Genomic DNA, 27,941 nt, shown 5'->3' on the forward strand with positions numbered 1-27,941 from the left:
CAGTGGGAGGGATCTGTCAGGCAGCAGGTGAATATATTGAAACAGGAGAATGTGCGAGAGTGAGGACGAGAGAACCAGACTGTGATGGTCAGAGCGTCTCCAAACCTGCAGCTCGTATGGGGTGTTCCCGGTCTGCAGGGGTCAGGACCTACCAGAAGAGGTCTAAGGAGGGAGAGCAGGTGAGCAGGAGACAGGGTGATGGACAGCTAAGAGCCTGTGTGTTCTGGTCCAACAGAAGAGCTGCTGCAGCTCAGACTGATGAAACAGTGAATGCTGGTTCTGATAGGAACCACCTCGTCAGGTAGAATCAGTCAGCTGGTTTCTCATTGTTGAAGCTTTCAGCGCCTCATTTAAAACCCTGTACTCACATTGTGGCACTGAGCTCTAATCAGCAGCTGTGGACAATAATCTGTAGCAGCTTCCTCCACTTAGGTTGATGACAGCAAAGTGAGTAACATGATGTAATGTTTGACTTCCTGTCACTCACGCTCCTTCACAGACCGGCAGAAATGAACGATCCTGAAAAACCTGTAGCTCTGTCTCACCCTCTCTCTGTCTCTCTCTCTGGTCCAGGTACTCCATCGACCGTCGCACTGACATGGACCGCCTGTTCAACGTCCATCCAGGGAACGGCTCTGTGTTCCTGCTGCGGAACCTGGACAGAGAGGAGAGCGCCTGGCACAACATCTCCGTCATCGCCGCAGAGTTCAGTAAGTGCGGCAGGGTCAGGGTGGATGTGTTGATGCTGCTCATGTCTGCTACCACAAAGCATCAATCACAGCTACAGAGAGTGTTAAATAACTTACAGGTTTCTGCTTTTAGCTTTGTTGATAGGTTCAGTCCAGGTTGACAGAAACCTGCCTGTTAGATGTTTTTCTTCAGTTTTAAGGCTGATTTATACTTCTGGGTCGAATCAACGGCGTAGCCTACACCAGAGGTATGCATAGCCCTCATACCTACACAGAGGCCTACACACAGAGCTGACATACACCTCCTCCAAAATGTAACTTCTAAGGATGGGCAATGATTTTCAAATATTCAAATATTGTAAAAATCAAAGAGTTACTTTGAATATTTTCTCATTTTAAAAGTACATGTTTCATCATTTTCACTGGTGCCTGGTTGTAATACTACCAGACGGTGGCTACAGAACATTTGCTGCTTGCTAACTGCATTAAACAACAGAAGAAGAAGAATGCAAACTGCATTAAATAGCAAAAGAAGAAGAAAACATTTGCAACAGTCGCTGTGATTTTCTCTGTTTCTGAATCTCACACTACTGCACACGTATTTCCAGAGACTGAGCATGGCTGTAACATGTAAACACACACGCCACGTCGCGTCACAGAAACACTGACATAAAGATTGAGACAGACGCTGTCAGTGCCAGCTACTAGCAGCACCTCATCCTGCTGCTGGTTAACTAGACTGCCACACAAACGGGCCATTAAAGGGACAGGTGTGTGTTTGTGTGTGTGTGTGTGTGTGTGTTTGTGTGGGAAGGTGATTATTTGAATATTCATTGAATAGATGCCAATGATTATCAAACAGTATTTTGGCTTAAAATGCCCATCCCTAGTAACCACGCGTCGAATGGACACGGACTGCAAGCCCTGTGATTGGTCCGTCAGCGGCATTGTATTTCCCGCACTTCAGGGATCCCCACTCATCATCTGTGTATTTCATCTCCTCCTCTCTATTCTTCATGTAATCATGTCTGTATGATAAACAGCAACATGTATCAGCTGTAGATTAACATAACACGCTCTGAATCTCTGTGGAACAGTAAACAGAGAGATCAGAGAGACCACACTGCCCTCAAGCGTTTCGGTGGAGAATTGCTGCGTGACACGGACACATCGACGCACAAGTATGTGGTGCTCAAGTCCACGTCATGGACATGAGCACCACATGCTGTGTAGGGGTGACGCAGAAGTATAAACCAGCCTTTAGCCGGGCATCTTTTAGCTCATTATTACATCAAAAACATGATGCTGTCTTTGCGATGCCCATTGATTCTCTAACTATTTACTTGGATAGAAGAAATAAGTCCACATTAAAGTGTCTGCAGTCTCTCTGAAAAGAGGATGCATCTCTTTTTAACAACTGTCTCTTTGTTTCTACAAGGAGAATGAATAGAATCAAGTGAATCCTTTGTGTCTGTATGCAGAAGTGTTTTAAAGTTACTTTCTTTAAACTTAACGATATCAAATCAAACTGAAGTCAAAGACAAACACAGCAGGCTTTAATATTCTGCCTTTTTATCAATCATTGATTTCCTACACTGGTTTGATGTTGATGTGGTTTCAAAGCAGAAACAGGTACGCTCTGACTCTTCAATCTAAAAGCTGTGCGTGGTGAACAGAGTCAAACGTCCACTTACTAATGATTCATGCCCAAATTCAAACAGTCTGTTTTAACTCGCCTGCAGTGCGCCTGTCTGTGTATCAGACCCGCCCCCACACACTCTCGGTATCTGTGCATGTGTGTGTGTGTGTGTGTGCGTGTGTGTGTGTGTGTAGAGCTGAGAGGTTGTGTCCAGCTGAGAGACATCTTCTGTGTTTGACAAATGTTGGACAAATTATTGACAGAAATACAGATCATTCATTGCAGCGATCACGCCCACAGAGGATGGTGCAGTAAAATAAATCACAAGAGGAAGAGACTTTCTGAAGCTTGTTTGTTATTTGTTGAAAGTCACGTACAGACTGAAATCAGCACCGCGACACACACTGACCGACCTGCACACACTCTGCACGTGAAGTCTGCTAAAGCTAGGAAGAAGGGACGGTTAGTGATGAAGACGTTGCTGATTGGTCTTTCTGATGGATGCTTTACATAACTTCCATCAGACAGACCAAAGATGATCGGTCCAACATCAACATTAATCAGCAGTCCAAAGACAGAGGGAGACAATACACCTGGTCTTCTTCCAGGACCTGGTTTAGCAACAAGGCTTGGCTAACTGCATGTAGTGAGGTTAATCAGTCCCTCCAGGAAGTTGTGATTTCGCGATTGCAACTATCAACGAAGTGAATTCAACCAATCAGCGTGATTTTTGCACGGCCTTGCAATTTGATACAATCACCACAACTTTGCTGCAAACTTGACCAATCATCTGAACCTCAGCCCCTGTAAGTCATCGGTTTCATCATCAATTTCACTTCCTTGTAACATAAAAGTAAGTCCGGCACTTTTCAACAGCAAAACACGCACAGAGAACGGGTGAAGAGAGGGGACAGCAGGCAGGACAAGTGACCATGACAACGTTGTTATTTATAGATACTAGAGTTCTTATCTGAGGGGCTCAGTGTTAGCTTGGTCTCTACCTGCAGCAGGTGTGCTTTATGAACCAGCTCTCCTCACCTCCATGCATCTGTCTCATCTTCATTGATGATTTTTACCCCCGGTGTGCGTTAGTGACAGAGACACAACCGGGGGACGTCTGTTTAATATTTAATGTTTGACGTTGTTGCCGTGGTTACCGTAAAAAGCTCTGCGTCTACAGCTTGATTTAATCCAGTTTGGTGAAACATCAGACACCTTCAGTAAGTTTTGATCAACTCATAGTCATCACAGATGAAGATGCATTTCAGAGTGCCGTGAACTGACCGTCTGTCAAGTAGTGATGTGTCGGTCGCGAACGATCCAGCTCTAAGAGCCGGCTCTTTGAAGTGAACGACGGGAGCCGGCTTCTGACAGGGAGCCGATTTTTTTTTTTTTTTCCTCGTCTTTTTCTGTGAAAGCCTCACGTGGTTGGTCAAGACATGGTGGCGTCTTGACCAATCACGTGTCTACATTGAGCAGAACGGGGAGGGGAGGGGTCAGAGACACAGACAGCACAGTGAGCAGCAACAGGAGAGAGAGGAGAGGGAGAACGTGTGCGACAGAGAGAGAGAACGCACTGGAAAGGTGAGAAAACGAGTGACTGCAGGAAACACAGTAAACCTTTGACACATTTAAAAGGCAGAGACTGTTCAATGTCAGAGGGGAGACTGTGCAAGGTGAAAGTGTCATCAATTAGGGTCCACAAAAAACCTGCAAAGATACATTAGACTGTCTGTGAAGGTTCTCAGTCATCCAGGTCATGGACATTAGAACTGTTTATCCATCAGTGCAATAAGTGAAGAATAAAGACAGTCAAGGTAACCTGCTGTTAATGAAGGTGTTTAAAAGTTTATAAATAATATACAGACATCAGAGATTGGACCTTTTTGTCTAATTGAGATGAGTCTTGTTTTTGTACTTTATAATTTAATTTCTGTAGAACTCTGCTCCATGTTGAGAACATAAATAAAGCCTTTTAAATGATGCACATTTCATATAATGTATGTATTTTACATTAGTAATTCATTTTACATATAGTTCAACATTATTTTAGGTAACACAGTCATTCAAACAAGAAAAAAATATGAGGAGCCACTTGGGAGCCGAAAGAGCCGGCTCTTTGTAGTGAGCCGAGCCAAAAGAACCGGCTCTCTAAAAAGAGTTGGAATTCCCATCACTACTGTCAAGTGCCTCTGTCACTGCAGGTGCATTAAGGGACCGTCGTAAATCTGCAATACAGTCCTTTTATGGCATTTTTCTGTGAATCAAGAGAATCAAAATACAGTCACAGTGGTCACATCAAGAATGTTTTCTAAAAACAACTGTAATTTAGCGTATTTACTTGCCCCAGAGATGTTATTGGGGGAAAAAAGCAACAAAAAAATTGCAACTTTTGCTGCAATTTTTTCAAAAAGCTGTCGCAAATTCAGGCTTATTTGGCCGCAACACTCACAAAAAAATCCTGCGAAATCCTGGAGGGACTGGTTAATGCTTTATTCTGTTTTCCCTGCCTCCTTTTTCAAACATCAGGATCTGACCCAGCATGGATTAAGACGGGTATTACTGATTTAAAGCACTTTTCAGAAAAGATAAAGAAGCATGAACAAACTGGGATCCACATTGAAAATCCTCTGTGACGAGCCATGTTTGGAAAAAGAAACATTTCATGTCAGCTTGATGAAGACTACAGGATAGGGATCTGTCAGCACAATGAGGAGGTTGACTAAAACAGGCCCATCCTCTCTAAAATAATAGACTGTGTCATGTTCTGTGGTGTGATACCTCAGTACATGTTTGCTTAATATTTTGGAGTTATAGCCCCCCCTGGAGAAAACTCCACCAGCCGCCACTGGTTCAGAGTTTATGATCTGTGAGAATCTGTGTGTCTGTGAGACTTAAAACATAACACAAACACACAGTGTCATCGAAGCAACGGGCATATAATGCTCTGATGAATCTTATAATAAGAGGCTGATGAATGACTAAATGAATAACTCATTACATTGTTACAGGCTCATTAAAGTATGTCATAATTCAGATCAGTGTACATTATGGAGGAGACGTTTCTCCCTGCCGGTCTGAGGTTGTGACCCTGCAGTCGCGCAGACTGAGCTCAGTGTTTGTTCACGCTGAGCTCAGACTGTCGGACTCTGCTGATTTTATTCTTGTGATGGAGAACACACTGAAACCTTAAAATAACATTCAGCTTAGTTTTCTTATAATAAATGGTTTATTTGTCCTCATTGAAGCTTTGATCAGAAACCCTCGGTGTGACTGAGTGTGAAATGAAGCCTGATTGGTTTCCTGGGTTGAACTGAGACCTGCTGTGAAAATTACAGAGCTCTAAAAACCACATACTTGAACACACGCTTAAAAAAATGTCATTTCTTATGCAACAACTTGTTTTTACTGCTTTCCTTTTCATGTTCTCTCCTTTAATTTTGAATGTCTACGTCTTCCTCGTGACATCCTGACAAGGTACGGTTAATCACGGCGGCGAGCTGCTCAGCGGTGGCCTTCAGTTAAGTGGTTGAGCATGTAACAGGAAACAGCTCGCAGTGAGACGAGGAGGAGGTGGAGGTGGAGGAGGAGGGGGGTAGTTTCCCAGCATGAACTCTTCCCTGTGTTTGCCTTACAGATAATCCACGTCAGAGCAGCCATGTTCCCGTCTACATACGCCTGCTGGACATCAATGACAACGCCCCCACCTTCGCCACTACGTATGAAACGTACGTGTGTGAGAGGACGAAGGCCGGCAAGGTAACAAAGATTCATCACTTCACTTCACTGTTGAGCTGAAATGATTGTTCTGTAGAGTTTGGATCGAGAGGAGAGGAGGAGAGATGAAGTATGCACAACTTTTACTCCATAACTTCCTTTAAAGGAACTGAAATGTTCCTGGAGCCCAGCGTTTGCATTTCAGCCACCTACTGAAGACATTAAAGGGTCAGGTGTGTTCTTCCACAGGCCCACATGATAAAACCAGGGCTGTTCATAGACCTCATCTCAACTCTGAAATATTACACAACCAATCAGAAACTATCAGTGCAGCAAATGTTCCTGTACTTTTGGAAATTCAGGGACCAGTAGGGCTTTTAGTGGGGTTGGAAAAATGCCCCAGAGATGTTTTATGTCTCTGCTTTGGAGTCACTCTGGAATCCTCCACAAAGTTCCTGCTCTAGAAATGCAGCACAAGATGCTTGCTGACACATTCCCCTCACAGCACATACACCAATGCTACGTCTGAATGGATAGATTTGCAGATGTCTTTGTGTTCTAGTCATGAAAATGATCCTCCTTCTTCAACCTCACACGTTTTTATCAAGCGGCAACCTCCGGTCTAAAAAATGCAGTCCAATGCAGAAGTGGTAAAAACTGCAGTTCATTGAGGATCCGCTTGAGGCTGGCTCCAGAAGTACCGGAAACCACATAGACACCAATTCAAAGAAGCTGATCTTTGCAGCAGAAATAAACAAGTGTGGTCTGGATAACTCATTTCTGTATCGGCACACGCTGTACAGGGGTGACATTTTTTAGAGCGCGGCAATTTTTAAGATATTAAGATTACGAGTTTTCCAATGAGAGGCACAGATGACTTGATTGACAGGCGGGAACACTGTAGCTGTTGGCTAGGAGACTCAAAGCCCGCCTCCTTACATCACGTCTTGCTCAACAGCAGTTATGTTGAGTTCAGCATTTCCAATATGTCTGCCGCCGCCGCCTGGCCTCAAAACAGCTCTTCAGAAACAGATGGGTGACGTCACGGATACTACGTCCATTATTTACACAGTCTCTGGTTTTTATTCATCACCATGTTACGTGTCGCTCTGCCATGTTTGAGCCAGTCAAAAGTAACATCACCAACCCAACGCACACTCTGTCAATCTTCCTGAATATTTCCTTAGCTCGCCTGACTTCACGTAGAAACTTCACCAGGAAAACTGCAGCCCACCCTGAGCATTTTGGTACATTTTTAGGAGATTTGTGCACGTGTGAGTACAGCTTTTGAGTCTATATGGAGCCATATTTAAGAAGGACTATCATGCTATAGTGAAGGATAGTTGACACCAGGGTCAAAGAGCAGTAAAAGCACATGTGTGAGCTGTCTAACTATAAAAACCCTGCCATAAGAGTGCTTCTCTCCTTCAAACATGAAAAGGAAAAGAGAGTTGTTTCGCCCTCACAGCTTCACAAACTCCAGTCTTTTACCTGAACTGGATCTAAACCCCATGAGGGCCTGCCTGCCAGCGTCTGTGCCTTGGGTGTGTGTACTTTCATTATAGCCTGGTTTAAACACAGATTATTCCCTCAGCGGCATGATGAGTTTAAGTGCAGCTGCTGTGAATCAGTGGAGGAGACGCTAATTATCTGTTCACCTCAGCCAGCAGGTGGTCAGCTCAGTGAGAGCAGAGCAGCACAGGACTCCACCGTCAGGATGAAACACATTACATTTATGTATAATAGAATAAAACCACACAAAGAACTCAGACTGTCTGACAGGGGCCTTGAATACAGACAGCATTGATGGAGGTGGTGTCTTTCAATGTTTTCAGTCAGCCCTCCTGCTACAAAAAGACTCAACAAACTGCAGTTTATAGTTCTCTCCAAAAGCCAACCACTGGAGTTTATATTCAAAATGTCACATTTTACAGCCCGGTGCGAGAAATAGTCCTGGTCTCTGCTTTCTGGAACATTTCTCTATAACTGAAAACTGTTATCCATTTTTTTATTTTATTGAGAATAAGAGTTATGAGTAATTAGTCACAGTTAGAGGTGTGCTGAGTTCACAGGTGGGTGTTTAGCCAGGCAGCTACGACTTCCACCTGATCCGTGTCTGGTCCCTTTCTGATCCACTGCAGTCCTGCTGCTCTGTGCTCTCTCGACCATCAACACCCACCGGTTGTGTTTTCAGAACGCAGCACGGAGCAGGACCTCCGGACAGCTGGAGTCATGTGACCGAGGTTTTCACGATCCACAGCTGACATTTTGGATGTCTGAAGTGACGTCCTTCTGGTGCATGAATTACTCACACCTGGTGGATTATCTGTGCACTGCATGTATCTGATTGTACAGTCATGGCCAAAAGTTTTGAGAATGACACAAATATTACATTTTCACAAAGTCTGCTGCTTCAGGGTTTTTAGGTGTTTTTGTCAGATGTTTCTATGGTATAATGAAATACAATTAGAAGCATTTCATAAGTATCAAAAGCTTTTATTGAGAATTACACAGAATTCATGCAATAAGTCAATATTTGCAGTGTTGACCCTTCTTTTTCAAGACCTCTGCAATTCTCCCTGGCATGCTGTCAATCAACCTCTGGACCAAATCCTGACTGATGGCAGTCCATTCTTGCATAATCAATGCTTGGAGTTTGTCAGAATTTGTGGGTTTTTGATTGTCCACCCGCCTCTTGAGGATTGACCACAAGTTCTCAATGGGATTAAGATCTGGGGAGTTTCCTGGCCAAGGGCCCAAAATCTTAATGTTTTGTTCCCCGAGCCATTTTGTTATGACTTTTGCTTTATGGCAAGGTGCTCCATCATGCTGGAAAAGGCATTCTTCATCATCAAACTGCCCTTGGATGGTTGGGAGAAGTTGCTCTCAGAGGACGTTCTGGTACCATTCTTTATTCATGGCTGTGTTTTTAGGCAAGATTGTGAGAGAGCCCACTCCCTTGACCGAAAAGCAAGCCCACACATGAATGGTCTCAGGATGCTTCACTGTTGGCAAGAGACAGGACTGATGGTAGCGCTCACCTCGTCTTCTCCGAACAAGCCTTCCTCCAGATGCCCCAAACAATGGGAAAGGGGATTCATCAGAGAAAATGACTTTACCCCAGTCCTCAGCAGTCCAGTCCCTGTACCTTCTGCAGAATATCAGTCTGTCCCTGATGTTTTTACTGGAGAGAAGTGGCTTCTTTGCTGCCCTCCTTGACACCAGGCCTTCCTCCAAAAGTCTTTGCCTCACTGTGCGTGCAGATGCACTCACACCTGCCTGCTGCCATTCCTGAGCAAGCTCTGCACTGGTGGTGGCCCGATCCCGCAGCTGTAACACCTTCAGGAGACGGTCCTGGCGCTTGCTGGACTTTCTTGGGCGCCCTGGAGCCTGTTTGGCAACAATTGAACCTCTTTCCTTGAAGTTCTTGATAATTGGATAGACGGTTGACTGAGGTGTAATCTTACTCGCTGCTATAAACTTCCCTGTTAGGCCCTTTTTGTGCAATGCAATGATGGCTGCACGTGTTTCCTTGCAGGTAACCATGGCTAACAGATGAGGAACAATGGTGTCATGCACCATCTTCATTTAAAGTGTCCAGTCACTCAATCATGACAGATTGATCACCAGCCTTGTCCTCATCAACACCCACACCTGTGTTAATGTGTGTGACACCTGTGTGTCATTGAAATGATGTTAGCTGGTCCTTTTGTGGCAGGGCTGAAATGCAGTGGAAATGTGTTTTTGGTGATAAAGTTCATTTTCAAGGCAAAGAGGGACTTTGCAATTAATTGCAGTTGAGCTGATCACTCCTCATAACATTCTGGAGTATATGCAAATTACCATTATAAAAACTGAAACAGCAGACTTTGTGAAAATTAATAGTTGTGTCATTCTCAAAACTTTTGGCCATGACTGTATATGCATCAGGTTCTTACTGGAAAATGATATCACACTGATGATGCAGAGGTCCTAAAAACTGATGCATATGATATGATACACTTAGCGGTCTCTGCAGTTTTAAAGTTTTATAACATTTTGTATATTTGAATCATTCAGTGAACAGAAGTCATCTCCTTGCTGCAAGAAATGCTAACGCACTCATGGATGGACTTTTAGTGTAGAAGGAGCTTGAGTTAATCTGAAAACGTCAGAATCTGTTTCTAAAAGGATTGTTTTCTTACTTACGGTTCCTACACCCCGTACCAAAACTTGTTATTGAATAAACCCAACCCGGAGTTGTTGCTACGGCCGTGACGAGTCATGACAAACCTGAATGACCTAAAAAAACATCCTCAGCAGAAGTAAATAGATGGTCACACACACACACGCACACACACATACACACTCACACACAGGCGGTGTTGGAGAGCTGCTTCCTGCTGCTCTCTGACATTATTTCAGTGTGCTACTCTGGACTCAAACAACCTCTGCCGCAGAATTAGAAGCAGCTGTGCGCCCGCCCCGAGCAGGTGGTCCTGCTCTGTAGACATTGTGCACTGATGCGCTTTTATGAATCACTTATGGGACATGCCAAACACAGGGGGCTAAAGTCAGCTGGTAATCCCATGTTATGAATAGAAAGAGAGCGTTTGCACGAAATCAAACATTCATACGACCACACTGGCCCTCAAACGGAGATAAATGTGGGCCAACATGTCTCCTGTGTTTGTGTGGAGAATGTTTCTGCACTTTGAGTTCTACCGTCACAGAAATCGATTTGCTTCTGGTGTTTTTAACCTGACCTTGTTTGGAAGTATTTTTGCGCCTAAATTACTTATGGGGACAAGTATCCCAGAACTTTAGAGAAGGAGAAGAAACAGACATCCCTTTTCAAGCTAGAGCAGCTCTTTGGATGCTCTGTTTGAAGCCACAGACCTCACTGACAGACTAAGTCCTTGAACATCAGAGGTGCTCGTCCTCTGCTGCCTCAGTTTGTTGGGTCATATCTGTTCCTTTTGAGACATGATCGATTAACAGCATTGCACCTTCGGCTGATTAACGGTCTGATTCTCTCACTGGTGGTTCTCAAAGTTTTATGAAGAGTAGTTCCTTTAAACATCTGTGAACATTGGGCCTCATTCACCAACAGTTCACCAAAATGTTCTTATTCATAGCTTAGAACAAAATCCAAGAACACTCATGAGCACTCTGACAAACATTTGACCGCTTACATGTCAGAGCGAAAACTGTTGTATGTGTTTTCCTTCATTTAGCACCTTTATTACTTTATATTAAGACTTTTATAAATACATGGTTTAATCATAGACTGTATAAATAATGGACGCAGTATCCGTGACGTCATCCATCTGATTCTAAAGAGCTGTTTTGAGGACAATTGTCGGCGGCAGCCATATTGGAAATGCTGAACTCAACATAACTGCTGCAGAGCGATTGTGACGTAAAGAGGCGGGCTTTGAGCCTCCTAGCCAACAGCTACAGTGTTCCCGCCTGTCAATCAAGTCATCTGTGCCTCTCATTGGAAGACTGGTAATCTCAATATCTTCAAAATTCACCCCCCGTACAGTGTGTGCCGATCGAGAAATGAGCTATCCAGACTACACTCGTCTTTTGCACCAGGCTGTAAACATGTTTATTTCTGCTGTGAAGATCGGCTTCTTTGAATTGGTGTGTATGTGGTTTCCGGTACTTCCAGAGCAAGCCTGAAGCGGATTGTCTATGAACTGTAGTTTATAACACTTCAGCACTGGCCTCATCTTTTTAGAGCGGAGGTTGCTGCTTGGATTTAATCAACTTTTATTTCAATCATGCAATGTTTCTTTTAAACTGCAACATGTTAATTTATGAATATGTAATAATAGGTAATCATTTTTAAAATATCAGAATCAGATTTAATTTAATTTAATTTAATTTGAGTTTATTTGATTAGGACAATGCACATTAATCAACATTTCAACAGTATGCCTCAATGTAAATATGCTGGAGTTAGCACAAAGCTACATTTCATCTGTAGTCCTGAGGCAGGTACTCACATATAACATAAAACAACAAGATTTAAAGTTACAGGATGTCACAAGACAGTTAACAGGATGCTACACGGACTGACTTACAAACAGGATTTACATTCACAACATAGACTTTTGTGACTTGGAAGGATGGAAGGTGAGGCCAAAGCCCATGGGAACGGGCATCAAATGAGGAAACAGATTATTCATGTGTTCATGACTGGTTTGTTTTTAATGTTGAAGTGTTTTCTTAAAGGTACAGTAGTTCTCAAGCTCCCTGATGTGAGCTGGTAGTTTGTTCCAGGACTGTGTGCCTCTGACAGACCATTTGGCTGAATTTGGTTTCACGTACATCACAGTCTCCTCTTGTTCGTGCTTCAGTATTAATCATATTGTGGTTCTTTTTGATAATTTGATCAATGATGGAGGAACTAATGTTAATGTTCAGATATAGATCTACACACACCAAACATGAAATATGAACCTGATGTACAAGATGACATTGGCTTTTTAAAGTCAGCGTCCAGTCAGTTCAGTTATTGGACTAAAAGTAGAGAAAAGTCTGTCTCAGGAAACTTTCCTTCAGATTTAAGATCAAACTTTTCATTTCACTTCATCTGCTGTTTCTGATGAAGGCGTCTTTTGAACGAGTGATATCAAAGAATATATCTTTTTATATTCTCTACTGAGGCCTTCAAATATTATATAAATAAATCAGCTTGTTTGTGTTTCACTTCCAGCAGCTCTACTTCTGTTTCAGATTAGCTAAATCAACTTTTTACTTGGAGTCCAGTGCGCCATCGGTTTAATTTGATTTGCACATTCCTGATGTCTCTCAACTTCACTGTGATTTCTGTGTATGGCCCTGCAGTGTCACGCCCTTATATGGGCATTATATCTATGCTAGCAACTAATGAGGACACGTTGTTCATCACTTTAAGAACACAGGTGAGAACAATTCTGCTGTTTAAGAGGCGTTCATGAATCAGACGTGACGCAGTGAACACACCGTAAGAGCTAAAGGAGGACCATAACAAGAACATTAAAACCTTTATGTGCTAACAAAATCACTTTAGCACTTTAAATTTACATTTAACATTACTTTTAAAGCTTTGAGGGATTATGAATATTGTTTATTTCCATAAAAAACAAAATCTTACAACCTCAAAGTGTGCTTTATCTAATTACAGTTAGCTTAAAACAACATTTCAAGTTTCCCTTTTAAAACAAAACAACATGAAATACATTTACACACTCTATTTAAGCCACATACTGTAAATAAAACACACACTAGTCAATAGCTCTCCTCATTCCATGTGTTCAAACTCAAATGGACACTTTAAACATGGCCGACGTTAGCTTGAAGACTTCCATACAACACTTAACAGAACCACAAAAATAGGTTATAAAGTTACTTCATATCAATTGGCATGACCGTTTCTCAACTTTGGGCAAACCTTTCAAAATAAAAGCATCAGCTTTTGTGATGCTACTTACAGGAAATAAACACATACATTTAAGAGTCAAGATCAACAACAACAACAAATTACCTGGGTCATTGCAAAATGATTGATAGAGCTCCAACATAACACTGGAAGCAAACTGAAGCATCGTGGCAGAGGTTGGCCTGATGCTTCGTGTTCTGTGAGGTCACAATCAGTAGATTTCCTCTTTAACACAAAGATCTGAGTCTGTAAAGGCGTGTTTCGACCGGGGGAATTTTTACCCCTGAACTAGGTGCGTTTCGACCAGAGGACCGAGGGTCTTATTTTAGTTCAGGGGTAGATAATCTCCCCCCTAAAAAATCCCTGCTAGGGGGGTAGTACTTTTCAAAGGTCCCAGGACTTTCGGATGGCAGGGCCTGTAATGCTGAACGTGTCTGATTGGTAGATTAACCACAGAGTTTTTATTCCGCCCTCCGTCCACAATAACATCACACACATCTGTGATTCTCTTGATTTCTCTTTCTTTCATTAGTTTTTATTTGTTCTATCTTTTTTGTATGTGTGTGTACTTTTCAAAAGAAGAAGCTGTGATTCTCTTGATTTAGCAGCTTGTAACAGTAGTCTTCTCTCAGCCCACCGTGAATGCGTCTCTCCCGGTGTTACGGTTTTAAAAGTGACCCTGTAAACTGGAGACCTTCAGCTGAACGTGTCAGTGTTTGTGGAGTTGACACAGCTGTTGAAACACAGAGGGAGTTCCTGGGAATGCAAACTAGTTTAGTTTTTATTAAGATTTCAAAATATCCTCATCAGATATTTAATGATCGTCTAAAGACGTTTATGAGGGATGCATCCGGCTGAGAGTCTCCAGTTAACAGGGTTGCTGTTTAAACCAAAACACCGGCCGATCTCTGCTACGGCTTTTTGAGTTCAAAAGGATTTTAAAGGCGTGTTGAAACGTCTTTGCTACTCGCGCTTATCTCCTCTCACTTGTTGATTCAGTGAATCCATCTGTGATGAAATATAGCACCATCTAAAACAGACCAGCTGAGTCTCTTCATGCTAACAGGCTAACTGTTGTGTTGCTCATAATGATACCTGTCTGTCCGTCTGCTTCTATGGCGTCATCTGTGATGAATGGCATTCCTCTTTGTTTTACTGCCCTCTACTGGTCTGGTGGTGTAGTGCATTTACTTTTTTTTTCTCCATACGTCACTGGCCTGATTTGCACAATCTACCCGGGACTTCAGCCCACGGTTGAAGCGCAGATAAAAATGTGGACACAGGACCTTTTAGTTCAGGGTAAAGTAGTTCTGGGGGCTAAAAGACCCCGGAACTCTTAGTCAAAATGCACCTTGAGCTCTGTCTCTGCTTGATCTGAGCCTGTCAGAGGAAAAACAAGAACTTTGAGTGGATGTAAATCGACTGTGAGTGTTTGCCTCTAAGGATTATCTCACAGTCATTACAGCCTGTTTGACCGCTGCAGGCTAAAACAAAGGGATGGAGCATGAGAATGACTAAGTAGAAAGTTTTGACTCTCAGAAATTGTTTTAAAAAAGCAAAGTAGAAAGTTCACATTTTGTCATGGATTTTAACTTGTTCCTCCTCTTTGTTCGTCAGATGTATTTACATTGATTAATCTTAATTAGCCTCTAGCTGTAATCTGAGGTCTCCACAGTCTGACGGTAAACAACTTTCACTTTGTTAGATATCTGTCGTCATGAATATTTTATAAGTCAGGACTCTTTAAACACTTTAAACAGTCCTACTTAACGTAATGGTGTTCTGCTGTAATACCACACCACATGATGAATCACATACTGTACTGATGCAACTAGTATGATTAAAACATGCAATCTTATGATACAGAGAGAGAGAGAGTCCTGCAGCTGATTGGCCGAGCTCCTGAGACCGCTCACTCTCTTCTTTGAGGCTGGAAGCTAATCTGTCATGGAGGCTGACAGCAGCTTTCACACATGGAGGACTGTAAATAAGGCTTTACGCACACAAACACTCACACACACAAATATATCACGCATCTCATCTCACGCAACAATTAATGGAAGAAGAACACAAATCTGTATGTGTAATCACGTAACAGGTTAAATATAACACACACACACACACTCATCATCCTGTCATTGTTGAGCGTAGTGGCTCTCTGCCATCGCTCTCCTCACATCGCTGTCATCCTGCCATCCTTTCATCCTTTAATTCCTCTGCCCTTTCATCTGTCCATCAATGTTAATCATCAGTATTTGTTCACTGGATATCCTTGCTGCTTCCCTCAGGCTGCGGATTTGTTTCAGTGTACGTGTGCCAGAGCATGTGTGTGTGTGTGTGTTATTGGAACAGATCCTTGTTAAAGCATTTAATCTCTCAGTGAGTGTCTCCCATTCAATTAAATAAGACTGGTTATAGAGTCAGAGACGTATAGAGACACCAGCTGAGCACTGTCAGAGATAAACAACACTTGCTCTGATTTCACATCTCAGTAATATGATTACAGTTTGATTTAACCAGCTTTACATGTTTTCATTTACCAGACATAGAGCCACATTAGCCTTCATGTTGAGCTCTGGTTTTGGTCTCCACCAGCTCCTCAGACATCTTGTGTATGAAGCTGCTTAATGCTAGCAGCTCATCCCGGCCTGTGTTTGAGTTGGAATGGACAGGAAGCGAAACATGGGCTTCCCAAATAGAAACACCTGCTAGAAGCTTCTGGAAACAAGTCTGCTGAAATGTCCCGCGCTGCAAAAACTCAAAACGAAGCAGCCTCACTTTTAGATTCACAGGAGATATTCACAGCAAGTTCATTGATTGATTGTTAAAGAAAACAGGGAGAGATTTCTGCAACAAAACTTGACTTACGCACACAGGAGCAGCAGAGGGATAAGAGGTTTCACTTTGTCCACTGGGGGACGCCAAAACCATCATAAACTGAAAGTTCCTCACAGGCGCTCCAATATAAATCACATTGAACAGATAAACATCTTAATATATTGAAACAAAAATAAACCCAGACTTATAATTTTAAAAAAAAGTCTGCCAGTGTGTCAGAAACATGTGTTCCGTCAGTTTCATAAAATAAGAATGATGTCATCACTCCATTCGATCTCCCTCTCTACTTTCAAAAGACAGCTAAAGACCCAGCTCTTTAGGAAGCACTATGCACTTAGCTAGACTGTTCTCCACTGTTGTCCTCAGTGGCAGATCATGTTGTCCAGCTACAGTTGACTCACACTGTCCTGCTCTACTCTGGGAATCTGTGTTCAGGTCTAGAGTGACCCAGCACTTGGTACTCTGGTCATTATTGTGGTGATGTTAATTGTTGATGATGATAATGGAAGGTCTTAAATGGTTTGGTTGCTTCATTGTAGATGTTCCTTATTTACTTTGTGCATTGCCTTTACACTGCTTGGCAGTACCTTCACCCAAATTGACTTGAAGCACTTTGTTACCCGTACTGATCTTGTTTCCTCTTGTCTAGATCTTTGCTAGTGTTGTTCTTGTTCTCGTATGTACGTCGCTTTGGATAAAAGCGTCTGCTAAATGACATTGTAACATTCTTTAAAGAAACTTGGTTATTACATTTCGCTTCCACCGTTTGCTGATGTTTTACTCATTTCAAACACTTCAGCTCTCCTTTTTGGTTTGTAATATTTTAATATAAAACGTTTATCTGAACTTGTCACATGAATGTGGCTCATCCTAAGCCGAACAAGATATTTTTACTAGAAGGAGACACAAACACCTCCTTAGTTTCTCCTGTAGTGTAGAGCTGAGGGGGAATCCTTCATTGTAAAGTATGTGTAGTTATCTTGTCCACTGCAAAAATTCAAATAATCATTAGTGCAGTGCTTATATTACAGGATGTAGACAGACCGCATCTTCTAATCTGCAATCAGTCTGCATTGTGCAGGTGCATCCTTTTATTTGGAACGTTACATTGTTGCATTGTTTTACCCGGATACAGTGATGCTTTTGTTTGATTGGCTGTTTGGTAGCTATATTTATTTCTTTCTTTTTGATTAGCTTGTGCGTGGCAAGCTCATTCTGAACTCTACGGGAAACCCACTTGATTCCTACCTGTTGAATAGTGGTGCAACTTGGTGGCCTTTGTCCCAGTTATTATTCTGTGTGAGAAATACAGAGTGTGGCGTGTGAGCATGTGAACCATAGACTGTAAATAAAAATGGACAGCGTTGCTCCGCCTCTTCCAGTTGTACAGTTCTGAAGCCAAAAAATCCCTCTCCTGGGCGCTGCCATTGTGCAGCCAGAGCCTGTGAAGCCTTTGTAATAAGCTCCGCCCTACAGCGTGACGTCACAAGACGCTGTGTGTCGTTTGAAGTTTCACTCTACGGCGGCTGTGAATCAAAGGAAACCCGGAAGTAAAACCCCGTTTTTTAAACTCTAATAACTAACGAAAAAGAAACTTTTCAGGAAAAAGAGGCCTTGAACACAAAACAGTCAAATGCTAACTACATATCACCACAGCATACGGATGTGAGAAACATTCGTACGACATGTATTTATTTTTTAAAGTTTGACTGCTCCCCCATTCAAATGAATGGGGGAGACGGATGTTTTGACCTATACTGCAGCCAGCCACCAGGGGGCAGTCACACTGCTGAAAGCCTCACCACCAGGGCCGTATCCGGCACGCTTGATGTGAACAGGTTAAAATGTGTGAGACTTGAGAGCCCTGCCTATATCTGATGGACTACATTATTTATTTAAAGAGTGAAGATGTTCTGGTAAAAATCAAAGACTAAAATGTTTTGAGTTGTGGTTGACTAAAACTATAAAGGGCTGAAAAGACTAAAATGTGACTAAAAGTAACGGGTATTTTCATATAAAGACTAAGACTGAATCTTAAAACTTAAACTAAGTACAAAACATGATAACAAACCACGTCTATGAACTTACAATGACTTTCAGAGATGTGCAGGAGCCTTACTAAATAAACTAAAGAGCTTAGAGGAAGGTGTCGCCCATGACTAATGACCACTGTGCAAGCTAGCCCACATTAGCATTGTGGCTTCAGTACAAACTTTGAAGTAAACAAAGTATACACCCTTATATAAATGCTATTGGATGGCGTTAGCTTCTACACAACATTGAAATGATAGGGACGATCTGTGTGTGATTTTGACGTACAAACCTGTAAGCAACAGGAAAATGAATGAGACAGGTGACAGGTAGTGTGTCTCCTCTCGCTTCTACCAGTCTCAGTCACCCAGATCATGGTGATCCCAGTCTGGATCCAAACGAAGAAAGAACAAGTCTCCCCCCTGGAGGTCTCTCGAGGTCTGAACTGTCTGGTGGACAGAGCTAGAAAAAAACAGTCTGTGTGGGTCGTGACGGTTGAATAGCAGTCATGAGCAGAGCTCTTGTGACCTACTTTCCCAGCAATCATTCTTTGTTGGTCCGAGCGTTGACTTCCTCAGGAGGGATCAGTCATTTTAAACCCTCCTGTTGCTCTTAGAGTTAAGCATGTAAGATAAACAATGCTGCTGTTGTTGCAGATGTTCTTCGTGTCATTTGAAAACTAAAGAGTCCTGAAAGAGCGGCGGATTCATTCAGCTTTAAACCTACAACAAAACAGAGACAATAGCATCCAGAGTGCGGAGCATAACATGGACGAGGAGACAGTGCAAGTCAGACGCTGCAATGCATCCTGGGACATGTAGGCACTGGCAGCACAGTGTGATTGTTTCAGGTGACGTCATTAATCATCAACATTGAACACATATCTGCCAACCTTTAAACTAAATAAGTAAATCATTCTCATATTTTTATTATCGTTAATCACATGACTTAAAGGGGACATATCAGGCTTTTTTCATCAACATATATTGGTCTAAGAGATCCCCAAAACATGTCGTTAAAGTTTATGCTCAAAAAAACACTTTGAAATCAGATTTTGGTCTGCCTGAAAAACCCTCTTCTTCAGCCCTCCTCAGAACGGTCGGTTTTCTCTCTGACCACGCCCCCTCAGGAAGTGGATGTGCCCTCGGCTGTCCGGCACGTTGATCTAATGTTTACATGTTGGCTGAATATACACGGCTGCTCACAGACCCGCTTTACTTCAACCCTCTGAATCTGATCCAGAATCTGATCCTGACGGAGAGGCGCCTGTAGCAGGACCTTTCTGAAGGATTGGTCACAGATTTAGTGTTTCTTGTTGTTTTATTTGTCAGTATGTAGACGTGTGTCTTGTTACACAGCTACGAGCATGTAGCTATGTGGCTATGCTAACTAGCGCTAGCACTTTTCCATGACAAATAAAAATCATCCACTAGATCTTCAAATCTGCAGACGTGGGGAGTAAAACCGACCTCTACCAGAAAGGCAGCAGGACCTTTCTGAAGGATTGGTCACAGATTCACCTCTCTCTCTTACTCCCCTCTATCTGTCTTTCCAGACCCAACTCATTCGAGGCATGATGGCTGTCTAACATGAGTCTGGTTCTGCCTGAGGTTTCTGCCTGTTAAAAGGAAGTTTTTCCTCACCACTGTAACTAGCTAAATACTGCGATGTGCAATGCTCATGATGGATTAAGGTGGGGTCAGACTGAGTCTTATCCTGTCTTGGTGTTGGGTCTCTGTTCATAATTTGACATAGTGTGGTCTAGACCTCCTATGTTTGTAAAAGAGTCTTGAGATAACGTTTGTTGTGATTTGGCGCTATGCAAGTAAAGATTGATTGATGGATTGATTGAGATTCTGTGTTACTTGTTGTTTTATTTGTCAGTATGGAGACGTGTGTCTTGGTACACAGCTACAGCTACAGCAACGACATGTAGCTATGTAGCTATGCTAACTAGCTCTAGCACTTATCCATGACAAATAAAAATCATCCACTAGATCTTCAAATCTGCAGACGTGGGGAGTAAAACCGACCTTTGTGTTTATTAAGACAGCCTACAACTAGCATGCCTCCCTCCTAAGCTCCTTGTTAGCACACATGTGTGCAGGGAATGAAAAACAGAGGAGGAGTTGAGTTGTATTTTATACAGTCTATGGGCTGAACAAGCTCCGAGCTCTGACTCCGTGACAGACCGGATATTGTTGTTACGTAACAAAAACACTGAAGTCTGAAACGGCTCGTTTCACACACATTTACAGAAAGGTGGAGAAATCAGAACAGGGGCAGAATGGGTTTTTTTCATTCTCGGGGGGTTTGTAGACATGCCAGGGAAACATATTTCAGGTAGAGAACCATTAAAAAGTCCATTTTGCATGATATGTCACCTTTAATTTCCAAATCAGAGACCTCCTCCATCTTTAAACATGATTAACATTATTATTTAACATTTCCTGTTTCAGTGATATGTTTTATATAAAAAGGTTGAAACAGTTTTCAATAGCATCAGTGTGAAACTCAGGATTTAATCTCATGACTGCAGCATCGACTCGTCCACACTGAATTCAAGGTTTCAACACTTTTCAGCTCATCGAGGTCCCGCTGAGATCCTTTGTCTCCTCTTAAAGAGCTTCCTCAGAGGTTCAGCTCTCTCCTTTGTTCCTCTGAACTTTACCTGTAAAGGTTTATAGCATAGAGAGAAGAGCTGCTGTGCACAGCCTGAGTTCAGTCAGCTGCAGTGAAATCCAGCAGTGACGATAGGTTTACACTCAATGCATGAAAACGCACATAAACTACGTACACACGGTGGGATCCAAATCCTCGTTATCGTGGTCATGTAGAGATAAACACAGCGTGTAGCAGAGTCCACCCGTCACACTCCTCACACCTTCTCCAGCAGCAGCGTGTTGTGTAACTTTTCTTAGAGACGAGGTGAGATAAAGAAATAAGAAAACAGCTCCTGCAACTGATAGCTGTGTAAAACAGTCTCATGATAAACACGATGACACGGAGAGTGTTGATTAACAGAGTTTTTATCAGCATCACATCAGCACATCAGCTGTCAAAATAACGAAATATGTCATGTGTTTAAAGTTTGTTCTTCACTGACTCCTCAAACTGCTACCTTTGCTCTCAGGGACAAACTCTGTCATTCCTTAGACTCGCTCTGTGTTTGGTAAAAGTGCTCTGAATGTTTCTGAGCTACAAGGTCACCAAAGACTGGATTATTGTGTTAGTCTGGAGGGTTTTAAAACTAGGATTAAGGATCATGTGACCAGTGTGTGCACATGTTTTACTGCTGAAGGCTGGTAATGTATTGATTGTTGGATGGTTGCTTGTTATGGTGTGTTTTATTCTTTGTGTGAAACTTTAAAGGTGACATATCATGCAAAATGGACTTTTTAATGGTTCTCTACCTGAAATATGTGTCCCTGTCTACAAACCCCCCGAGAATGAAAAAAATCCATTCTGCCCCTGTTCTGATTTCTCCACCTTTCTGTAAATGTGTGTGAAACCAGCCGTTTCAGACTTCCATGTTTTCGTTACGTCACAACGCCATCCGGTCTGTCATGGAGTCAGAGCTTGGAGCTTGTTCAGCCCATAGACTGTATAAAATACAACTCAACCCCTCCTCCGTTTTTCATTCCCTGCACACGTGTGCTAACAAGGAGCTTAGGAGGGAGGCATGCTAGTTGTAGGCTGTCTTAATAAACACAAAGGTCGGTTTGACTCCCCACGTCTGCAGATTAGAAGATCTAGTGGATGATTTTTATTTGTCATGGAAAAGTGCTAGCGCTAGTTAGCATAGCTACATAGCTACATGTTAGTAGCTGTGTATCAAGACACACGTCTACATACTGATAAATAAAACAACAAGTAACACAGAATCTGTGACCAATGGTTCAGAAAGGTCCTGCTGTAGAGGTCGGTTTTACTCCCCACGTCTGCAGATTTGAAGATCTAGTGGATGATTTTAATTTATCATGGATAAGTGCTAGCGCTAGTTAGCATAGCCACATAGCTACATGTTCGTAGCTGTGTACCAAGACACACGTCGACATACTGATAAATAAAACAACAAGAAACACTAAATCTGTGACCAATCCTTCAGAAAGGTCCTGCTGCAGGAGCCTCTCCGTCAGGATCAGATTCTGGATCAGATTCAGAGGGTTGAAGTAACGCGGGTCTGTGAGCAGCCGTGTATATTCAGCCAACATGTAAACATTAGATCAACGTGCCGGAGAGCCGAGGGCACATCCACTTCCTGAGGGGGCGTGGTCAGAGAGAAAACCGACCGTTCTGAGGAGGGCTGAAGTAGAGGGTTTTTCAGGCATGCCAAAACCTGATTTCAAATAGTTTTTTTGAGCATAAACTTTAAAGACATGTTTTGGGGACCTCTTATACCAATATATATTGATGAAAAAAGCATGATATGTCACCTTTAATGCTGCTGTCTCAGAAAAGAGATTAGTATATCTCAGTGGGAATATTTCTGATAAAAACAAGGTTTGAGACATTTGAAAAAAGGACTTTCAACTTTGTTTACCTAATAACTAAAGAAATACTCTAGTTTAACTTTAACCCTCCTGTTATGCTCATTTCTCAGGAACAGCAATAATGTTCCTGGATCAGCTTGACCCGGGCATATTTCATTATCCAAAATTGGTGCAGTGGGTGGCGCTGTTGCCTCACAGGGAGAAAGTTCCTGGTTCAAGTCTCTGGTCGGGCGGGTGCCTTTCTGTGTGGAGTTTGCATGTTCTCCCCGTGCATGCATGGGTTCTCTCCGGGTATTCTGGCTTCCTCCCACAGTCCAAAAACATGCTCACCAGGTTGACTGGTCACTCTAAATTGCCCTTAGGTGTGAGTGTGTGCGTGAATGGTTGTCTGTCTCTCCATGGTTGCCCTGTGATAGGTTGGCGACCTGTCCAGGGTGTACCCTGCCTTCCGCCTGAAGCCAGCTGGGATTGGCTCCAGCCCCCCCGTGACCCCTAACAGGATAAGCGGTCAAGATAATGGATGAATGGATGGATTTTCTTTAATTCTCATAGATCATGGTTCAATGGATTCATGGATCATGGTCGTTTTTCATGAAAATTCATGTTAAAACTTTTTTAAATGTTCATTGGAACGACCTAAATATAAATACAATAGTTTTACATGACATGGATTTTTTGTGTATTTTATTTGGTATTTTAATTTTTTTTTCTTTTTATGAAGTGATGTTGATAAATTCATGAGACACCTCTTCTGTCACATGCTGCCCAGGTTTTTAGGCTGTATTTAGCAGGTTTGGAGGGCATATATTGCCTCAAATGGACAGAGTTGCAGAAACCAGTAGTGTTTGAAACTTCTGACCCCTTTAAGCCTCCACTTTGACTGCCGGGTCAAATTGACCCCTGAACATTATTGATTTAATATAAAGATGCAGGATGCAATATGTGAAAAGAACCATTTCCACTTTATATGTTGATTACGCAGTAAGCCTAGCAGAATAAGTTTAATACCAAAAAAATACTTTCAACAATTTTTTTAATTAAAAATGGGTCAATTTGACCCGCAACGTAACCAGAGGGTTAGAGAGCATCCCTCACTGATCCTTAATGAGTTATGCCCTCAATTTATAATAAAATAAGCTTTAATCAAGCATCACTCAGGGGTTCAGAGAGATGATTAATCCTGACTTAACAAGGTTGACTTTGTTAGGAAAGAAATGAATCTGAGGTGCAAACATTTGTCCACCACAATTCGACAGCCACCACAGCTGACTGAGTGTGGTCTGTTCTTCATGTGTGAAGAGATTCAAATGAGATGTTGGGATTAAAATCATCTTCAGTACCCTTCATTGTCGATCGAACAGGTTCACAACTTTTTCATTTTACGTTCAAGTGTTCAAGTCATGTGATGGATAAGGGAAAAAAAAACCCTGACACCATAAAAGTTCTTGGAGAGATGAAAAAATAACATAACACCTTGACATGAGGATCCAGTCTAAATATGATGTGTGTGTGTCTCACAGAGAATCCAGACTGTGAGTGCTGTGGATGCAGACGAGCCTTCATCAGGACACAAGTTCTTCTTCAGCCTGGCCACTGAGGGGGTGCAGCGCAGCAACTTCACCGTCAGAGACAACGGAGGTAAGACTCCCCGACCCTGACTGAGCACAGGTGGAGGCTTCAGTCTATTCAATACAAAACATGATTCATTTCTACACCATCAATCAATCAGCTCGGTTTAAAGGGCTTCGCAAATTATTTTTGAAGATATTAAACTTTCACAGTTAGTCCAAAATGCTGCTGCTCGACTTTTAACGGCACCTGTAAGGGAGAGCACATTACCCCCATCCTGCCTCCCTCCACTGGCTCCCTGTTCATTCTAGGATTCATGTTAAGATTTTATCCGTTGTTTTTAAATCTTTAAATGGAGTAGCTCCACGGTATAGTTCTGACTTCCTGCAAAGCTACACCCCCACAAGGTCTTTGAGGTCTACTGGTCAGCAGCTTCTTGTGGTCCCTAAGACCAGGCTGAAAACCAGGGGTTACCGTGCCTTCTCAGCAGTGGCCCCCAAACAGTGGAACGATTGTCCCCAACATTAACAACTTTTAAATCCTGTCTTAAAACCTATTTTTACTCCTTGTCTTTTAACCCAGCATGAGAGTGTGTGGTCTCTGTCTCTGTCTGGTCTTTTATTTTATTTGCTCTTACTATTTTTTTATTTTATTTTATTTTATTTTTTATTTTACTTTAATTCTTTTAAAACTATTTTTTAAAGTGTTTTATGTTTTTTTATTATTATGATTATTTTATTTCATTCTATTTTATTTTCTAACAGTGTTTTATGTTCTGTGTGATTTAACTTAATTTACCTCACTATGCATCACTTTGCTAAACTGGATTGCTTTTTTTAATTGTGCTCTATAAATAAAGTGGATTGGATTTCCCATTTTGAAATTATTGTACAAATCAAACCTCCACAAAATGAACTCTTGTCTTTGATGAATATTTGGCCTGACTTGAGATGACACCAGGTCCTGTACCGGTCCCTGATCGGTCCTGATTTGGATGTGACTTCAAATCAAGAAGAAATGATAACTGAATAGTTGCGCTGGGTCAAAACCAAATAAATTGGTGACACATAATAATGTCAGAGACTATTTGTGTTGTTTGAAGAGCTTTTCAAGGATAATCCATTTGATGGCCCTGTTTGGATTAGCTGGCGGAGCTTGAGAAGAGAGTAACATCAGTGTAATAGGCCTGGTGCTTCAGTAATAAACAGTAACTGTGACGTTGATTGGGCTGCTTGTTTGTTTATCAAAAACAGGCTGTGAACTAAATGTCCTCTCCTCCGCTCAGATAACACCGCGGGCATCCTGACACGTCGAGCCAGCTACAGCCGCCTCCACCAGAGTGTGTACCTGGTACCCGTGGTGATCAACGATGGAGACTACCCCATGCAGAGCAGCACGGGTACCTTGACCGTGCGCGTGTGCACCTGTGACCGAGAGGGCAACATGGAAGTGTGTAACGCCGAGGCTCTGAGCAGCTCACCTGGACTGAGCACCGGCGCTCTCATCGCCATCCTGCTGTGTGCCATCATACTGCTGAGTGAGTATTCATCTATACCACCATGAACCACGTGGGGTTACACAGCAGAGGGATCCAGAATGTGTCTGGTTCAGTGTTCAGTCAGGCAAATGTTATATGATATCTGTTTAAACATCAGATCTGAAACAAAGTGAACAGAAGTTCAAAGTAAATAATAAAAGCATCCATCAGGCTTTTTAAAGATATTACTCAGGCCCGCGAGGTACATTTTGACCAGGAGGTCTGGGGTCTTTTAGCCCCCAGAACTACTTTCCCAGGAATTAAAATCAGGCCAGTGATGTATGGAGAAAAAAAAAGTAAATGCACGACACCACCAGACCAGTAGAGGGCAGTAAAACAAAGAGGAATGCCATTCATCACAGATGACACCATAGAAGCAGACGGACAGGCAGGTATCATTATGAGCAACACAACAGTTAGCCTGTTAGCATGAAGAGACTCAGCTGGCTCTGTTTTAGATGGTGCTATATTTCATCACAGATGGATTCACTGAATCAACACGTGAGAGGAGATAAGCGCGAGTAGCAAAGACGTTTCAACACGGCTTTAAAATCCTTTTGAACTCAAAAAGCCGTGGCAGAGATCGGCCGGTGTTTTGGTTTAAACAGCGACCCTGTTAACTGGAGACTCTCAGCCAGATGCATCCCTCATAAACGTCTTTAGACGATCATTAAATATCTGATGAGGATATTTTGAAATCTTAATAAAAACGAAACTAGTTTGCATTCCCAGGAACTCCCTCTGTGTTTCAACAGCTGTGTAAACTCCACAAACACTGACACGTTCAGCTGAAGGTCTCCAGTTTACAGGGTCACTTTTAAAACCGGAACACCGGGAGAGACGCATTCACGGTGGGCTGAGAGAAGACTACTGTTACAAGCTGCTAAATCAAGAGAATCACAGCTTCTTCTTTTGAAAAGTACACACACATACAAAAAAGATAGAACAAATCAAAACTAATGAAAGAAAGAGAAATCAAGTGAATCACAGATGTGTGTGATGTTATTGTGGACGGAGGGCGGAATAAAAACACTGAGGTTAATCTACCAATCAGACACGTTCGGCATTTTTGAAAAGTACTACCCCCCCAAAGTTCAAGGGTAAAGTTGCTAGTTACGGGGCAAAGTTCCTCTGGTCAAAAAGCGCCTTTGACTGCTTGCCTCTGCTGATGGTAATGTGTTTTATAGAATAATTTTACTGTGAACTTCATGCATGCAAAAGGCAGAAATGCCTGTTTGATTTATGTATGGAAATACGCCGCATGCCTTTAAAAACACAAGGAAACACATTTACAGTAAGACCATCAACACACTCCTGAGAAAAAACAAGAGAATCACAGCTTCTTCTTTGGAAAAAAAAAAGTTCCTCTGGTTGAAAAACGCCTTCTGACTCTCTGAGAGGGACGATGTGATCCCTCAACCCTGAGATTCTTTCCTCTTTGAACTTCTGCCACAAAGTTCTCAATAGTTTGATCACTGAGCTGAAAGCATCAATTTTCTTCCCAGCAACAGCAGGGAAGGAATTTTCTGATTTGCTGACAATCTGGCTTCGTTTATTTAACCCTTCACATTCCAACACAAACTGAAAAGGCAGGTTTTAGGAGTGTGTTGCCTAATTATGAATCATACATGAAGTAATAAAACAAAATGACTTTTTATATATATTACTGAAAGCCTCTCTAAGAGCCAGGACGGCCCTGGTGGTTCACCTCTGCTCCATAGGAATCATTATATAATAATGATGTGACATTAGTGTTATGTTGCAGCTCTTCCACATGCTCCACACAGACAGCACTACACAGAGAGGTAGATGTTGGTGAATGGACTGTATTTGTATGGTAATATGTCTTATTGAAACAGCAGATTTATGGGGTTTACATGTGTAAAGATCCACTTGGTGCTGTTTCTGGAGCTGTCAGAATTATAATAAACTGATAAAGACAGCAGCAGTGTGATGATGGCAGGAAGGTACAAAGCATGTATGATGATGCTTTCTCATTTTCTGTAAAGTAAGACCA

General features: G+C 42.3%; 1 protein-coding gene across 2 annotated transcripts in view; it reads left to right on the forward strand.

The window, feature by feature from the left end:
- The window catches only part of LOC117826229 (cadherin-6-like), an 86,793-nt gene that overhangs the window by 53,405 nt on the left and 5,447 nt on the right, over nucleotides 1-27,941 (forward strand). Inside the window, exons 7-10 of one of the 2 annotated variants that reach the window (XM_034702156.1) lie at nucleotides 574-719; nucleotides 5,966-6,087; nucleotides 24,339-24,456; nucleotides 25,673-25,924. In XM_034702156.1, the coding sequence (XP_034558047.1) occupies nucleotides 574-719; nucleotides 5,966-6,087; nucleotides 24,339-24,456; nucleotides 25,673-25,924 (638 nt within the window). The remainder of the gene's footprint in view (nucleotides 1-573; nucleotides 720-5,965; nucleotides 6,088-24,338; nucleotides 24,457-25,672; nucleotides 25,925-27,941) is intronic. The other variant, XM_034702155.1, reaches the window with a different exon arrangement.

Source organism: Notolabrus celidotus, chromosome 15 (assembly GCF_009762535.1).
Source record: "Notolabrus celidotus isolate fNotCel1 chromosome 15, fNotCel1.pri, whole genome shotgun sequence".
Lineage (NCBI taxonomy): Eukaryota > Metazoa > Chordata > Actinopteri > Labriformes > Labridae > Notolabrus > Notolabrus celidotus.